Below are 17,580 nucleotides of genomic sequence, written 5' to 3' on the forward strand. Positions count from 1 at the left end.
TCACATAGTTGGAGATCAGAAGCATAGGAGTGCCTGCTTTTTGTGCTTTAAAATTGCTTTTATAACTATTTACTTTACATGTAAGTTACGTTGGAGCACTGCTTATGGGAATAGTGGTTTAAAACTGTTCTATAAGCAAATCAGTCAGCAAGCAAGACATGGAAGTAGCCTCTAATAGGGTTTTTCTGGCATAATTTTCTAGCTGTTCATGTGGCCAAGCCCAAGTGGTGTCGCAAGGGGGAGCGTATGGCCCCCCGGTGCCATGTCTGGAGGGGTGACAAGAAGGCACCCCGTGGGGTGCTCGCCCCACCACCCCTGGGCACAGCAGCATTAGCAGCCACCGCGCCACCGCAGCTGCGTGTGGAGAATCCTCCGTTCGTGGCTCCGTTCGATGATCCCGCCACCGTCCATACGGCTTTTGAGCAGCGCTATTGGCAAACTGTGTGGTGTCGCACACATGTGCTGTACATAGTGACACCGCACATGTGCTGTACATAGCAGTTTGCCGCAGCTGCCCGAGCACCGTACGGATGGCAGTGGGATCCCTCCATCCCTGCTACAGCCAGAGGATCCCTCTGCCACTGCTGCAGCTGTGAGCAGAGGATCCCACCACTTTCCGTATGTCGCTCGGGCGGCGCCGATAGCAAACCGCTACGTACAACACATGCCCAGTGTCGCACGCATGCGCTGTATGTAGCAATGCAGCACATGCACCCTACGTCGCGACACCACTCATGCATTGTACATAGCAGCACAATGCGTGCGCACCCAATGGTTTGGCCCACCCTGGGTGTCAGTTAGCCTTTTTTCACCCCTGCCATGCCCCACCTACATATGAGAAGGATGTGGAGAAAACAAACAAACCAGCATAGCCCAACCTGCTGGGAAACTTTATGTCATTCTACTTCCCGTCCTGTTTTGTCCAGCAGAAACTCAAGAGGGGAAGTGGTGCTGAGCTGCTGGGAACTCCAGTTTGATGCAATATTTCCCTCATTTTCATAACAATACTTCCCCACTGATAACCAGTTTGTGATTACTTGTCAGGGTGCAGCGAGCAGCCCCAGCTCCCTTACCCAGAAGGCCTCCAAAGGTAATGGCAGGAGAAAGGGCAGCAAAGTAGATAAAGATGACGGCAGCCAGAGACTGAGCATTGAGAGCGTCCGTAATGTCACTGAGGTACTTGGGGTACCGGCGTTTTATGTCCCTCACCAGCCCTCCGAAAGGCCGGCCAGTCCTGCTCAAGGGGTCATCATCATCCTTTTCTGGGGTCTTGAAGGCTTGGCCCTGCAATTCCTGCTCTGTATGAGACATAAGAACACAGGGAATGACAAGGCTGAATGAATGGAGGAGTGATGTTTACTGGGGGCCTCAAAAGGGCTGTAAGCCTCGTTTTTTGGGAACATAGGCTTTGTGTTATGTGGAGCTCATGAGTTTCATCCCAAATCTTGTGGGAAGCGCTTAAGGCAGCAGTGAGGAACCCCACAACAGGTCTCCACATTTGGCCTGTGTGGAGGTTTGGCAAAGCTACACACACCTGCCCTACACCTGACATTATCTATGACATTAGGTGTGGAGCAGCTGCAGGGATGGAGGAAGAATTCTGTTTGCTTCTTGTTTAAAGCTGAATCCATCAAATTCAGGTTCCAAAGCAATGTGAGAACCAAAACATAGCCATCCTCTGAAATTCTCACTTACCTGAAATTTGTGATGCAGTTCTACAACCAAGCAATGTTTACAAAAATGCATACATCAAGGGAAAGTATTCATAAAAATGAATATATTAGTAAAAATATTAGTAAAAATGCACTCTATTAGCAGTTGTTTTAATGTGGACATTAGTCAAACCTGCATGCAAAATGAGTTTATTAGACACTTCTGAAAATCAATAAAAATACATGTATAAAAATATGTATGTTTCAAAGTGCTGCAAATGGTGCTTATGCTCCCACATGGCTTAATTTCAAACTGTTTGGGTGATAACAGGTCGTCTGATGTCATTGTAACATCAGGTGATTGAAAGCTGCGTGGCCCTGCTCACCTATCAAACTTGGCTGGTGGGGGAGGTAAGAATATAGAGCTGTAGCCAACTAATTCCTGCTCAGAGTAGGCCCCGTGAAATTAGCGAACCTAACTTAGTAACTTTACATTAACGGGTCTATTGTGAGTGAGACTAACATTGGCTACAGCCCAAAGAGGCATGTGTCACTGAGCATGTTCATAGTGTTTTTCTTCAGCGCTAATCTACTTAATATTTAAAACTCTCTACGTGATATACAAATATAAAACACCTGAGAAGTACCAGGGAGAGCGCATCTGCTTAGCATGCAGAAGGGTCTAGGCTCAATCTTCGGAAACTCCAGGTAAGGCTAGGAGACCTGACTGATATCCTGGAGGGCCGCTTCCACTAAGGGCTCATCCAGACCCCTTTTTGGATCGCATTTCTAGGCTTTTAAAGTTTTATGCTTTATTATGTTTTTATATATGTTGGAAGCTGCCAAAAGTGAATGGGGTAACCCAGTCAGATGGGCAGGGAAAAATTATTATTATTACTATTATTATTATTATTATTTGCAGGTCTGCACTGTGAATCTCCGTGTCCAAGTGCTTTGTTTTGCCCCGGTGCTTTCCCTATGAAAACCCTCTCTTTACTGCAGACAACAATTCCACGGAAAACCCGAGTTGCTGTTTGTTCCAATTCCGCGTCAAAGAGCAGGTTTTCCTGGGGAAAGCAGTGGAGGAGTGCCTCGGATATGGACCAGGAAAGCACAAACCTGTGCTTAGAAAGTGAGGGGCAAAACATAAGTATGGATGGGCCCTTAGTGGAAGCAATATTGAGCTAGATGAGAGAATCATCTGACTCAGCCTAAGGCAGCTTCCTAGGTTCCCTAGGTATGCTTGGTAGCGATCAGGCAAAGTTCCCTGCAGATCACCCCACAGTGATTCATACATACCAAGCTGTTTAGTGGGCTCTATCCTCTCTTCCGGCCGGTACCTTTTTCGCAGCAGCTCCTTCTGCACTGGGAACAACGACTTAAGGAGCGTTTCACTTTGGATATGAGAGGGCGGGACGACGATGCAACAGTCCAGGTATGCATCCAGGCTTTTCAGCAAGTCTTGCCTACTTCCTGCCATGTAGGAGTCGAGGCGGAACACCTAGTCAGGGAAGAAGGAAAAACATGGAGACTCAGGGAGCCAAATGTTGTGCTTGGGAGGGTTCGTAAAGGGGCAGTTCCTGGGGTAAATTTCCACAGGATCTTCCTGTGTCCTGAATGATGACATGGCTTGTGGCACCTGGCCAGGTCCACATTGTTTAATTTAACATGCTACATTTAACACTTTTAGCTCCTGTTTTTCCAGAAGAGTTAAGTTAAGCTTGCAACATAAGTATGAGGTTTACCCTTTCCAGAGTGCTTCTGTCTACCATACTCAGGTGAATGAGCAGATGCAGGGAAATCCTAGATCATAAAACAGGGATGGGAAAAGCCTGTGGCCCTGCAGAATGATGTTGCTGGACTCCCAGCCTCAGCTAGCATGGTCAGAGGTGATGGAAAACAAGACCTGGAAAGCAACAAGTTCCCCATGCCTAACCTAGACAATCCTTCCTTCCATGAAATGGTACAGTGGTACCTTGGGTTAAGAATTTAATTCATTCCAGAGGTCTGTTCTTAACCTGAAACTGTTCCTAACCTGAGATACCACTTTAGGTAATGGGGCCTCCTGCTGCCGCTGCACGATTTCTGTTTTCATCCTGAAGCAAAGTTCTTAACCCGAGGTACTATTTCTGGATTAGCAGAGTCTGTAACCTGAAGCTTCTGTAACCTGAGGTACCACTGTACTTTCTTGGGCATGTTGAAGCTATGGAGGGTTCCAACTTACCCTTTCAGACATCATTGTTGAAATGGCTCTCCCAATCTCATGGTAGTAGTTGGCGTGAGGGGAATCTGGGCCCAGAACCACAAAAAGGAATCGGACAGGCACAGGAACCTCCAGAACGTGGTCCAGTTCTACAGCATCCTTCAAGCGCACAAAGGCTAGAGTGGGATGGTCCACAATGCTGGCACGGCCTGAAGGGAGGATGGATGGGTATGGGGCATCATTTAGGGGGCTTAGCGCAGAAACAGAAAGAAAAAGAAACACAAACCATGTGCAGGAAAGGAAGGGATCCAGGCAGAGGCAAAGGGAGGAGGAATGGAAGAGAATAGGGACACAGGAAGAAAATGAGAGACAGCAAAGTGAGCAAAGTCTGCAAATGAGTTTGGCTAAGCCAGATAGAAAAGCGAAGCAGCGTCTTTGCCAGGGAGAAACATGGCTCCCCCCTGACAAAACACACAAGACAAGCAAGAACCAGAACATACTTCCTTCCTCCCAAACTTGCTAGATTAGCATACATCTTGTAGAAGGAAGAAGTTATATTATATCCCATGTTGGCTTGAATCAAAACTGGCTCTACCATTATGTAGGGTGGAGGGGCAAATTTGTGGCAATTGTAAACTCCAGCAAGTTGTCAGTTGTTGTTGTTTTATATATTTGTAGCAACCGGAGGGAGCATCTTTTTGGGATTTTCCATCTCAAACCCCAAAACGTCTAAGGCTATGCTGGAAAGACATTTTGAATGTGGTTAATTTTTTTGTGATTTTAAATTTGGTTAATTTTTTTTAATTAAAAAAAAAGGAAGAGGAAAGAAAGGAAGAAGGAAGGTGGAGTTAAGAGCAGAGAAATGCTTTTGCTAGTCTTTTGTGGTTAAATAGGGTAGCTCTAACACAGACTACTGAGGCCCTGGGTCCCATTCAATGTTCCTTCTTTTCTCTTCCAATATCAGGGGACCTCTGAGAAAGGAGCCCTCCAGACATTCTGTTTATTAGGTATTCTTTATTATTTGTGTTTACGATGGTATCGGAGCAATCACACAGTCCATACTGCCCAACTTTTTCAGGTCAAAAACCAGGACATGCGTCTTTCAAGATGTGCTCCTGGGTGAGTTACATGACCTGCATTGTGATCTTGCCCCCCCCCAGTGCTTTTTTTGGGTGCAGTCTTCGGTGACGCCCCAAAATGTGCATTGCTGGTGGTTGCGCAAATTGCAGCCCCCCAAAGCACTTTTTGGGAATGAGAGCACAGAGTGAGAGCATGACAACCAAAATGGCCACCATGATCTCTCACCTGGTCTCCCCTCACTGCTCTAAGACTCTCATTGGCCCCTCCACAACCCCATAGGTGGTGTCTGATTGGCTCACCTCACTGCCACTCTCACCCTGCCAAAGCGCTTCCCTTCCTTATATATGTGTTGCCACTTCTGGCTCTCTGGCACCATTTGAAGGTCCCAGGGCTATGAGGGTCCCACCACCCAGTGCCATTGCATATGTTAAAAGTACTTACCAACCAGGACCAGTGTCGCTTCTGCATCAGGTGGGATCTTATCTGCCAGTGGCTTCTTAATACCACCACTGGAGCCTTCCTGCAACAAGAGAAGCAAGCAGTTAACCCCCAAGGTCATGAGGCAGGTTGACATGGCCCAAGTTCATTTCACAGTATGTGCTCTGTTGCTGCCCTCAGAATGGGGGATTCTGAGAATACGATGTTTTCATTTTTATGAATGAATTGGAATTTTCAGTCATTTATTCCTCTGGTCTCAGCACATGAATGTCAACTCCAAATCTAACATGTATATATGAAGTTCTGCTTTGTTTGGTGGGGGTCTTGGGTTATTGTTGTTTTTAAATATTGTACTAGTTTTTCTTTAAAATAAATGCAAGTATTGACCATTGGAACAGAAATCTGCTTTCAGAATGCATATATATTTGCACTCACCCTTCCCTGAAAACATGGCAACCTTTTCTTTTGGGGATTTAGGAATATATAATTTGAAAAAGGCTATGGGACTTCATTTTCAATATATGATTACAGCAGCAAGACGTTGATATGCACAAAGATGGAAAGACTCATAACTACCTACAATGGAGGAACTGTTGTCAAAATTACTGGATTTAGCTGAGATGGCAAAGTTGCCATGTTTAATCAGAGAAAAGTCATTGCCAACAATTACTAAAGACTGGAAACTTCTTATAGTCTTTTTGTGTGGAAAAGAAAATGCACTCATGACTTTTGGGTTTGAAGATGGAATATAATGTTGGTTTATAAAAAGTAGATTTGTTGGGTGTTATCTTGAAGTGGATGTGTTGAATAATTTTTATATATAGCTGACAGATATATATTCTTTCTTTTCCTTTTCCTCTTTTCTTTCTCTGTCTTTCTATCTCTTTCACTCTTTCCCTTTCTGGTCTGTCTTTTTATTTAGATTAGCTTTTTAGCTTTGATAAAAAAGATATTTGATATCAATTTTTGTATTCCTATTTCCAAATATATATATATTTTTAAGTGACAACTTTTGCAGATTCAGGATGCAACTCTAAGTATACTTCGCAGGGAGAAAATCCCATTGAACTCAGTGGGACTTACTTCTGAGTAAAGGTGCTCTTATTAATCTGCATGCATTCTTCGGAGGACAGAGCATCAGTATCTTATGGTGCCAAACAGGCATACGGAATGAAAGGCTTTTGATTTACAAATGAACAGTAGGTTGTAAGTGCCCTTCTATACCTGAAGAGGGCTCCAAGGACTGATCACAAATTGGTCCCAGCCTTAACCCTGTGTGACTCCATTCTGGTTCAAGTCCCAGAGTTCCTGGATTTGAGTTCACAAGATTGGTCTTCTCCATCTCCTAAACCCACTGACTGAAAGTTCTCTTACCTGCTCTGAGTCAGCAGGGAAGGTCTTCATCTCAATCTGGTGATATTCTTGCAGAAGCGGCTGTCCTGAGTCCTGGCCATCAGTTCTGTCCAGCCGCCCAGGCAGAAGAGTCCCCACTGAAGCAGACTCATCAGGGTGACTGGACAAAGGGGGAAATAAATGAGGGGAGGGGAAGGAACAAAGAAAGAAGGGGCAGGGAGGGAAGGAGAACAGTTTGATGTCTAGGACCTCGGACAAGCAAGCATCCAGTAAATAATTAAAATTAATAAATACTTTATTACTGGTTTCATTCACAGACAACTGATACATGTGAAACTGTCAGAGGAGTTGGGAGCCAATATTCAGTAGGCTCAACACCCCACACAAGATGGGGCAGATGAGGCCCAGTCCTAGCTGGGAAAGGTATTGTCTCTGTAGTGTTGAGCTTCCAAGCCCTCATAAATGATTGTGAGGATATTTCCCTGCCCCTTCTTAAAGCTCAGGAGGACGTCTAGGCAGTGGTGGAGCTTCATGCTCCGGCAGCAGGGGGCGGAGAGCAGGTGGGGGCATGGCTCACCGCCTGTGGGGGCGTGGTGCCCAGCGCGGGAGGGGGAGCAGCCACGATGGCACCCTGCCGTGATTGCGCTGCCGGGGGCAGTGCACTCCCCCCGCACTCTTCTTCCTCCGCCAGTGCGTCTGGGATTATCCGCAACACAGTACACTCTAGAGACTCTCTAAGAGGCACAAAAACTACATATGATATGGACACACTCCTGCACTCTGGCTGAATTTGGAGCCAGAAGGGAGGGAATGGGCTCACCCCCTGACTTTGTGCTGTGCTTTGGAAGTGTACCTGTGCTGAAGGAGGAGAGTCCTTAAGACTAACTCTCGGTCATCCGGCTTGATCTTCCCTTCATGGATCATTTCATCAAGCATCTGATTGGCAATCCCAGCTAGGCTCTTCTCTTGCAGGTCTAGAAGAACAGTTCCTAGAAGAGTAGAAAGAAGGAACACACTGGCTGAAACCTGACAGTTTAGAAGATATGCCTGCTAAAATTTCAAAGGTACAAAGGAAGAGGATTTGGGAATCTTTCCAGATGACTATTCAGTTCCCCCAGCAAATTGTTGTCACTCTTATTTCGGAAAGTCCAGATTTTTCTTTTTTTTTCTTTTTCAAAAAGACTTTATTGAGCACAACTTTTTTTTTAAAAAAAAAACAACATTCAAAAGAACAGATAATCTTCAAAATAAACACACACTTATAGATCCAAAGTATCAAAAAGTCCAGATTTTTCAGCAAGGTTATGCTCATGCTGTTGAATGGGTTGACACATATTTTTTTTCCTAAGCTACCTTAAATATATATATATATTAATATTAAACTTTCCTGAAAGAGATAACCCTTGTTTTGTGGGGCCCCGGACAGGGTCTTCAAAATTATCCTAGGGACATCTCTTCTAGGGGCAAAACAACATGGTCATTTGGAATTTTTATATCTTTCCCTTTGCAAGGACAAATATTGTAGAATCAGGATTTAGGTGAGAGGGGATTGGAAGTGGTGGGTGTGTTTGCCTATGTGTTGTAGGCAAGCAGAGCAGCTCCTAAAAATGATTGCCTGTGCTCAATTCATACATAAAAGCTGCATTTCCTCAATGCCACAGAATGACAACAGGCACAAACCTCACAGCAATTTCCCTCACCTTTGCTGAAAGCCCTGCGCACCTCCAGAAGGCTCTGGAAATTCAAATAGGAGAGGTGTGGTCTTCCCCAGTGCCCCATCTCCTCAAAATCCTCTTCCAGGTTGATCCAGTGAGAAGCCTCCATCCATCGAAGCTCGTTGTTCCTGTCCATGACCAGTTCATGAAGTTCTACAAATGCCTGGGGAATATAGCAAAGGGCCCTGCGATTATGGTGGCCACCTTTCCCCTTCCCCTTTCAGAGCTCTTTAGGGCAGATCTACACTCATGGTTTATAAGTTATGGTTTTTATAACATAGATGGACATATTATGTTTTCCGCTTGTAACGTGAATGATACGTTATTAAAACGTGAATGATACAGTACGTTATTAAAACGTGAATGATACGTTATTAAAATGTGACACCAGAGGGCAGAGCAACTGACAGTAGGAAAACTGCTTTTTGACAACACACACAAAAAACGCTAAGGAACGTTTTTAACTTACTAGTATGTCCTGTGACATTTTAGAACGTTATATCTAATACTGTTCTAATAACGTTAAAAAGGTCAGTGTAGATCCAGCCCAGGTCTCTTTAGAAGTAGCAAAAGAGGCAGAAATTCAACAAATCGTGTCCTCCCTTAAAGAGGGCACGTATTGTGGTGAGACCTGGACAACCGACACCCTGTGTTGTGGGTGGGTATAATTGGTTAGCCACAACATCCAATTGGTAGGTCCCTCGAAGCTGGGTACAATCTGGCCAATGGGATGCAGTCCAAATGGTTTGAGGGACCTATTTATGCCCATGCACGTGACCCAGAGCTTCCTCTTTCGGCTCGTGCATTCAGAACACCCGTCCACCTCTCCCTACTTTTAGGGCTTGCTGCGCTTGACCTTGCTATGCCGTCGTGTGTCGTCTATTGCTGGGACAGGGGCATGGCAGGAATTTTCCCCACTTGGCTGATTGGCTGTTGCCATTTGGGTTTCGCCTGCCGCGTAGCAAGTCGTCACAACTTGTAAGGTTGCAGATAGGCTCTGGTTCAGGTGATAGGGATGGGAGAATGCTCTCGCCATCCCTATGTGAAGGATATTCCGTTAAAGGAATCCAGGGACTCGATGGTTTGGTCAACCCCTGAGAGGGGGTTGTGCCCGTGCCTGAGTCCAGGGGGACATTTGCATGGAGGAGTTGGCCGTTCCCGGCTTTTCTCTTATCCAGGTGTTCACCCTTGGCTGGCCGATGCTGGAATCCTGGGTCAGTGCTACCTGCATGGTAGGGAGCTAGTTGAACCAGAGCCTATGCAACCAGTCACTTTCTGTAATCAATAAAGTTGTCGCCTAAATTCTGCCAAAAACCAAACCAAAATTTGAGTCGTGTGAATTTATTTTAGGGGGAAGGTTTCTGGGTCTGAACACGCAAGTACAGAGATAGCTTAGTGGGAGGCCGATAGTTTCACCTGTTGAATTTCTCCCTGCATTGAGCACATTAAAGACACAAGGAGCACTGCCAGAAAGAAAAGCTTCCTTGTTAGTGAGACAAAGTAAAATTCAAAGCTCTCCAGTCCCTAGGAACTTACCTCATGTGTGTTTCTGCGATAGGAGGGTGGTGGGGCAGCCCCCCCACTTCCTAATGCTTCCTCAGGTGAGGAGACACCTGCCAACAGGAAAATATGTGTATTTATTACTTTTGAATTCCACCCCTTCCCCAAATTCCTCCCAAGAAGCTCCAGGCAGCATGCATGAAATTTCCCAACTATATGCCCCCAACAACCATATGAAATAAAGTTAAGCTGGCAGATATGACACCCAGTAAGCTTCAGTTTCTAGATCTTCCTTGTCCAGGTCCACAGCAATGTATCTACTGTCCTGCAGGGTCTCAATAGTTAATCAAGTCTCACTGCACTTTGTTCCCTTTCTTGTGTGGCCCAGGCAAACTTCAGGTGTGTGACAGAAGGGGTTTTTTGTGTGTGTATATCCCTCAACCGGAATCAACTTTGTCCTTAGAATCAGGGTGGCATGCTGGCTAGATTGTTAAGACTACAACTGGAGAGGCCTAGGTTCAAATCTTCACTCAGCCATGTAGTTCCCTCTGTGGTCATTCTTCTCCCTCAGCCTAACCACCCAGAGCTCCCTGGAGGCATACTACTACTACTACTACTACTACTACCACCACTAATAATAATTTATTATTTATACCCCGCCCATCTGGCTGAGCTTTCCTAGCCACTCTGGGCGGTTTCTAACAAAATATTAAAATACAGTAATACATCAAACATTAAAAGCTTCCCTAAACAGGGCTGCCTTCAGATGTCTTCTAAAAGTCTGGTAGTTGTTGTTCTCTTTGACATCTGGTGGGAAGGCGTTCCGCAGGGTGGGTGCCACTACCAAGAAGGCCCTCTGCCTAGTTCCCTGTAACTTGGCTTCTCGCAATGAGAGAACCGCCAGAAGGCCCTCGGCACTGGACCTCAGTGTCTAGGTAAAACAATGGGGGTGGAGACGCTCCTTCAGAATGGAATAAAATGTGTGAATCTATGGTGCTCACTAGAGACAAGAGTTTCTAGAGGCCAGGTGGAAGTGGCTGATACATCAAGAATGTCCATTCCAGTTCACAAGTACCAAAAGGTAAAATGTATCTCCAGTGGGAAAGATATAGCTCTGTGGTAGAGCATCTGCTTTGCATGCAGGAAATTTCAAATTTGAGCCTCAGCATCTCCAGGTAGGCCTGAAAACCTGGAGAGCTGCTGACAGGGTCATGGGTTCAAGTCTCACATTGGGTAAAAGATTCCTTCAGTGCAGGGGGTGGGATTAGATGGCCCTTTTGGTCCCTTCCAACTCTACAATTCCACGAAACAGAAAGTACTGAGCTAAATGGCAGCTTCCAAATGTTCAATCTCTTCAAAAAGGCAAAGACAGGGACAAAGTAGGGAACAGTTTTTGTGCCCCTGAGAGGTACCAGAAAATCAGGACAATTGGTGCAAACCCAGTTTCTCAGAGTTCTCTTGCAATTTTTCACAGCTCCTTCTTTTTATTTCCAGTTCCCCTAATTCAAAGATTTGTCTAGCTGTTGTAAAGCCAACAGAATAGGCGTTTGAAATCCCACTGTTTTCTTTTCTTCCTCCCACTATCAGAAGTCAGGACCTTCATATCAACTGAGCGTAAAAGATAAGACAGGTATTGTCCTCCTGCTGTCAATTTCTGGAAGTTGGTGCTCTATCTATATTGGCTGCTGCAACTGATCTTTGAGAAAGGGGGGTTGCCAGGATACTGGGTTTGACCTGAAACTTCAGGATTTTAGCATCATTCTCTGAGTCTCAAAAAAAATGTAAAACCACAGGGTGAGAAGCCAAACTAAAGGCAGCAGGTAATTGCATAAAAGCTGCAGTGTTTCTGTTTTAGCCATATGTCCACCAGGCTGTGAGATATCAGGCACAGACAGGCTCTCTTGTCTGCCCCCAAACAGGCACCACTAGGTTCTGCTTCTATCTCATAAGGTTCCACCTCCTGATCTTCCAGGCGCTATCCAAGCAACCCTGCATTTCAGGACTGGAGACCAAACAGCAGCCTTTGTTTCTGACAATCTCTGCCATACCTTGAGTGGGCAAAAGCAGCCATTGTTTCGGGTAGAGTGTGGGAGGCAAGGAAAAGGGTGCCCCCAGCCCCATGGCAGCTCTGACTTACGTATTTTAACATTTAGCACCTTAAAATGATACTACACCAAGAACACAATGCACATCTAAATTATGCAGTTCTCAAAAAAGGGCTCCAAATCAAACTTTGGTGATTTGATGTGTATAAAAGCATGGAAGAGTGTCAGCAATTTAATAATAATAAAATATTTGGCATGCATAGATCGCTTTTGAGCTGCAGAGATCCTGATTCATAGCTTACTCTTAGCCATTAAACGACATCACCTCTTTATTTATTCACAACTTGGGCAAGTAGCAGAATTCTGGATGGCATGCTAAATGACTTCCACCACCAAAAGGCAGTGAAGACCTTATATATAAGTTTGTGTATAAGAGAACAAAACAGAGAAATGGCAAAGCCATGAAAGAGTTCAACACCTCCATGCACAATTTCTTCACTTTTAATGGCTTCCACATCACTCTTTGGTAGTGACTTGTGTTTCAAGACACAGACCTGCCACCAGGTTGGGACCAGCTAGTTCCAAGCTTCCCCATAGATCCAGACTATGGTGTCTGCCACAATCACAGAGGAGTTTGCATTGTGGATGGTTCCCATGAGGCAACAACAGGAGCCTCAAACAAGCAAGCCAAGCCACTTGCAAGGGGGGGGGGGGGAATCAAACAAGAAAACCCCAGTGAGCGTCACCACCAGCCACTCTGATCTCTCAAATACCATCCTGATGCCTAATACAGATACCATTCAGGCTCTGAGGTTTAAGCAAAATCAACTTCTCCGAAGGGAAAGTATATTGGAATTTAAGTGCAGCCTCCCCTCCCCAGAACCCTACCTGTCTAAGAGTCTGAAACTGGATTTTCATTGTTGTATGTCAACTGCAATGTACAAATAGGCTGTGAATTCCCTACAAAAAAACCCACACTCTTCAGGATACACTACAAATTGTCAGTACCAAATATATCCCTCGCTGTTCAAGAAAGAATGTTGCCCTCTTTGCAAATTGTGATGGTATCTCTACGACAAATTTCCCCCGTTCTGCCCATCACAATGAAGATTCAAACAGGGGAGACTGATAACTCTGTATGTGCAACCCTGGTCTTAGCTGATGGCAAGGTTTAATGCCACAGCCCATTAAACGTAGGATATAAGAATAGATTAAACGTAGGGTATAATAATGCATTACATCATCCCTGTGTTGGTGCAGAGTGCATTTATTTCAGCATGTCCCCCTGTGGAAAATCTCCACGGATCAGGGGAAACAGCTTCCAGATGAGAGGTTTGGTACTTCCAACATGGGAACAACCGCCTCCATATTCAAGACCAAGAGTGATGGTGCCTAAGTCCCCAGTGCTAGTCCCTTCAAACAATTCTGATTCTTTTCAGAAAGCCCTCACAACCCACATCCAAAGTTTCTTGCACACATGTTCAACTTCTTCCACACAAAAATGCATTTAAAAGGTCATCTCTGGCCATGGTACTGATCCTACCGTTCATAATCGCACACTACCCCCACCAACTTTATCCCACATACCCTAAAAAGCAGGCACAGTCCACCGTCCGGCATCCAAAAGAAAAGAGCTCCTGGAGTTTTGGCTCTATAAACCCCCCTTTTGGCAAGAGAGCAGGACACCTGGGCCCCACCCTCAAATTCCTGTCACAAGTGGTTTTTGTGTTCATAGTAAATTGAAAGCCACTCTAACTTTGCTGACAGTAAATAAAGGGGGCCTTGGGCTCCTATCTAGGTGAGGGGACCAGCCTGGAGGCTTTCAAGAGGTTGAGTTGTAAGAAGTGCTTCATTACCAAGCCATGGCAAGCCCTTCAAGCTTACTGTTAAGCCAGGACACTTTATTAATCACCAGGTGAAGTTCCCGGCTGGGTAAGGTCTTGGTATATAAGAGGAGCACAGTTGCAGCAGACAGCACTGAGCAATAAGATAAAGAAAGTAATAGTAAGATGCAGGATAAAATAGAAAGAATAAAAGCAGGCAAATGGGAGAGTGTGGTGCAGTAGAATTCAGCACAGCATCTAGGGATGGGTGAATCTATTTCCCCCATCTTAAATTCAGTTCTTCACATTCCCACATCACTTTGTGATTTTTTTTAAAAAAGTATTCATGAAAATTCACCAGTATTTTAGTGTGCATTTCCCCTAATATGCACATTTTTTTGCAATTTTCGCTAGTATAAATCATTTTTGCATGTTATTTTCACTGATATATTCATCTACATGTAACATTGCTGGGCTGGAGAACTGCATTGCAAAATTCAGAGAAGGGCAAGCTTTCAAGGGTGGCTGGGTTTCTGTTCACACATTGCTTTGGTAATGCCTGTTAGGTATGTTAGCCTTTCAGTGTGAACTGAATTTATCCCCCGTCCCTTATAGGGTTCCCATCTTCTTTAATTGTTACTGTGCTGAAACTGCGTCTGTTCCAAACTTTGGAGATTGCACTGCACGAGCGCAGAAATTTGCATACGGGGTGCAGAATTGAGATCCCCAAGAACCTCAGCTTTCTTGCCTTCCATCTGCAAGTCTCTGGTCCTTAAAATGACAAAGTATGGCTTGGAAGTGCCTGGATGATGTCTAGCAACTTCTTGGAAAGCTCAGTTGTGGGGAGGGAACTGAGCAGGACTTCAGAGGGGGGGGTAGGCTTCACTCAGGTGTGTAGCAAGAAATGTTGTGGCACTAAGGCTGTGTGTGTGTGTGTGTGTGTGTGTAAATAATTGCATAGCAACTAGAATCAAATTATAGACAACAATTAAAATTCAATAATATTTAATCTTACAAAAGTTAGAAACAAGTGCCTGGCATTTACCAGTCATTGAGTGCCTTTGGAGGAGAAGTAGGGGAACTTGCGTTGAGCAAGCTGAAATCCTTGTGTGGGTGGATGGATACCACCTACTGCCTTAAACACATCCAACCATCATCTTCTGCTGCCCACTGTGTCTGGTCTGGAGCTCCTTTCCAAACCACTACCTCCCTCCCACTTCAAATCCTGCCTCAGAACTCCTTAGATCTTTGATTTATCCCCCTTAGTCTTCATCCTGAACTGAAACTTCACTTTGTGTAACTGCGTTTGGACATATCTATTACGTCCACCATCCCTCCACCATCCTTATTTCCTTTGTTCAAAATGAATTTCTCAGCCGGCTGCACTTTGGGTCATGTTCACTCTGCAAACCTCCATTTGCACACTGATGGTGCTAAAAAAAATTATGATGTTGAGAATGTTGGAGTCAGGCAACTGCCTACACTGAAACAGTGTTAAATGGTCCTTCATATCGCTCACATTCATCCGTTCTCTCTCACACGCATACACACCAATAACCCAAAGAGCTGCTTTTAACCAACTGTAAACAGAAACAGCTCGTACTCAATGGCTTCTGTCTTCATTTCAAACAAAATCTTTATTTATCATCAATAGCAGAAGCATTCAAGGAGAAGCTGAAAGCAAACATCCTTGTGGGTTACTGATTGCCTGATAAGGAGAAAAAATTCACAGAGCAAAATGTAAGGTGGCTGCTGTCCGGTATGGACCAGCTTCCACAGGACGAGACGCAGAGGTCATAGTCCCAGTCATAAAGCATCTCAGGTAACCTTTAGCCCAGATTGGCTGCCAGCCCAGCCTTCTGATTGGCTGGGGAGTGGTCCTATATCACATAAGGGCCACCCGCACACCATAATGTGGCCCTTGGCTGACTTCCATGTGGCCCACAGTTCCCTTCCCCTGGTCTTTGGCACTGATCACTGATCAACACTTGATCAAAAATTGGTGTGTACACTCCTCAGCTATTCCTTGCACCAATGAGATAGCCATTGGGGGGGGGGGCAAGGGGTGGGATTGCTGCAACACCACTATTCACCTGTTCCTTTTCCTCAGGTGATTGGTGCTGGACACAGCCAAGGACTGCAGTGATTGGCTGTCTCCTCAGATGTTCCCACTGCCAATCAGCTGGACCTATTTACCTCTCCAAGGTTCAGAAAGCATCAGTCTTAAACATTTTGCCAGGGACCTTGAGAGGGCATGATTCTGAGCAGAGACGCAAGAGAACAGGGAGGAGTGTTTAGCTGCAGAGGTCTGTAATTCTTTATACAGTGGGCATACATACACCATATTGCCCTGCTCTCCCCCTTGTGGGATTCCTGATGTTTTTCCGTTATTTCCCCCATATACATACATACTTCTGTAACTGTGGGGAAAGAAAGGCAGGAGGTGGGGTGTCACCATTTGGATTGGAAAAGTGGCTAGTGGTGAAAATGTTAAATATCTTTCGCTAACGTTCCTTCATTCTCCCAATGCCACTGCTTTTGTAAAAAAAATAAAAAGCACCCATCACGGCTTTCTTTCACATCTTCGCATGTGATGTTTAATTTCTCTCTCTCTCTCTCTCTCTCTCTCTCTCTCTCTCTCTCTCTATATATATATATATGCAAGTTTCTAGCTCTCACAGCTGCAAAGATAGGTTTCAAATCATATTGGCAATGCCTGCAGAAATAACAGAAGCCAGAAGGGAACTTAAAGGTAATTCTGTAACGTGCATAGGTCTGCACTCATTTCCATAAATTATTTTCATGGTGCACTCAGACTGCAGAATTCTTTTAAAACTTTGGTGTGGATTTTTGACTGTTTTTTTCCCAAAGCGTTCTTTACAATTATCTGTGAGGTTGAGATGATTTCTCTGCTAATTACCCAGGAATTTTGCACTCTTCCCCCTCACAATTCATTTCTGAAGATGCCACCTTAATTGTTTTGGACAGTTATACCAAACCTTTAGAGTCTTCAAAGCACTTCCCATACAATCCTTATGCTTAATTTTAATTGATTTTATGATGTATGTCATATCCATATTGCTCACTGCTTAGATTGAAGCTACAGTATTCAACTACACAGTATGTATGAAGAAGAAAAGAAGGACCTGCTGGATCAGGCCAAAGAGCCATTTAGTTCGGCATCCTGTTCTCACAGTGGCCAACCAGATGCCTGTGGGAAACTGGCAAGCACAAGAGCCCTCTCCCCTCCTGTGGTTCCCAGTAACTGGAATTCAGAAGTGTTACTGTGAAGTAAATTAGTATTATTCCCCCCTTAGCGCAGATAGGAAACTGAGACCAAAGTCATACATCTTCCCCCAAAGAATCCTGGGAACTGTAGTTTGTTAAGGGTACTGGGATTTGTAGTTCCCAGGGTTCTTTGGGGGAAGCCATGTGCTTTCTTTTTTATTTTCAACAGTCATTTAACATAATTTCATATCTTATACAATTTTTAGACTTCCATCAATCACATCTGAAAATTTTCCAGTCTTTTTCATTTAATTTGCATTTCTTAATTTCACTATTACTTTTAATTATCTTAACTAACAACTCTCTTCATAACCTTCCTTGCAATAGATCTGTGAGGGGTGATCTACAGTTCCCAGGGTTCTTTGGGGGAAGCCACGTGCTTTCGATATATTGTACGGGTGTTACACAATGTTAGCTTGCCTAAGGTCACTTAGTATGAGTTAGTTCATGGCAGAGGCAGAATTATTATTTTTTAAGGGAAAA

The 17,580-nt window shown here is 44.6% G+C and overlaps 1 protein-coding gene across 2 annotated transcripts in view; it reads right to left on the reverse strand.

Annotated features, from left to right (window-relative positions):
- The window catches only part of SLC4A1 (solute carrier family 4 member 1 (Diego blood group)), a 43,769-nt gene that overhangs the window by 15,765 nt on the left and 10,424 nt on the right, over nt 1-17,580 (reverse strand). For both annotated transcript variants that reach the window (XM_081886237.1, XM_081886236.1), the window contains 8 exons: nt 9,978-10,054; nt 8,427-8,604; nt 7,580-7,715; nt 6,748-6,886; nt 5,377-5,455; nt 3,877-4,064; nt 2,952-3,153; nt 1,074-1,298 (listed from right to left, as the gene is read on the reverse strand). In XM_081886237.1, coding sequence (XP_081742363.1) covers nt 1,074-1,298; nt 2,952-3,153; nt 3,877-4,064; nt 5,377-5,455; nt 6,748-6,886; nt 7,580-7,715; nt 8,427-8,604; nt 9,978-10,054 — 1,224 coding nt within the window. The remainder of the gene's footprint in view (nt 1-1,073; nt 1,299-2,951; nt 3,154-3,876; nt 4,065-5,376; nt 5,456-6,747; nt 6,887-7,579; nt 7,716-8,426; nt 8,605-9,977; nt 10,055-17,580) is intronic.

Source organism: Podarcis melisellensis, assembly GCF_964234715.1.
Source record: "Podarcis melisellensis genome assembly, chromosome: 13".
Classification (NCBI taxonomy): domain Eukaryota; kingdom Metazoa; phylum Chordata; class Lepidosauria; order Squamata; family Lacertidae; genus Podarcis; species Podarcis melisellensis.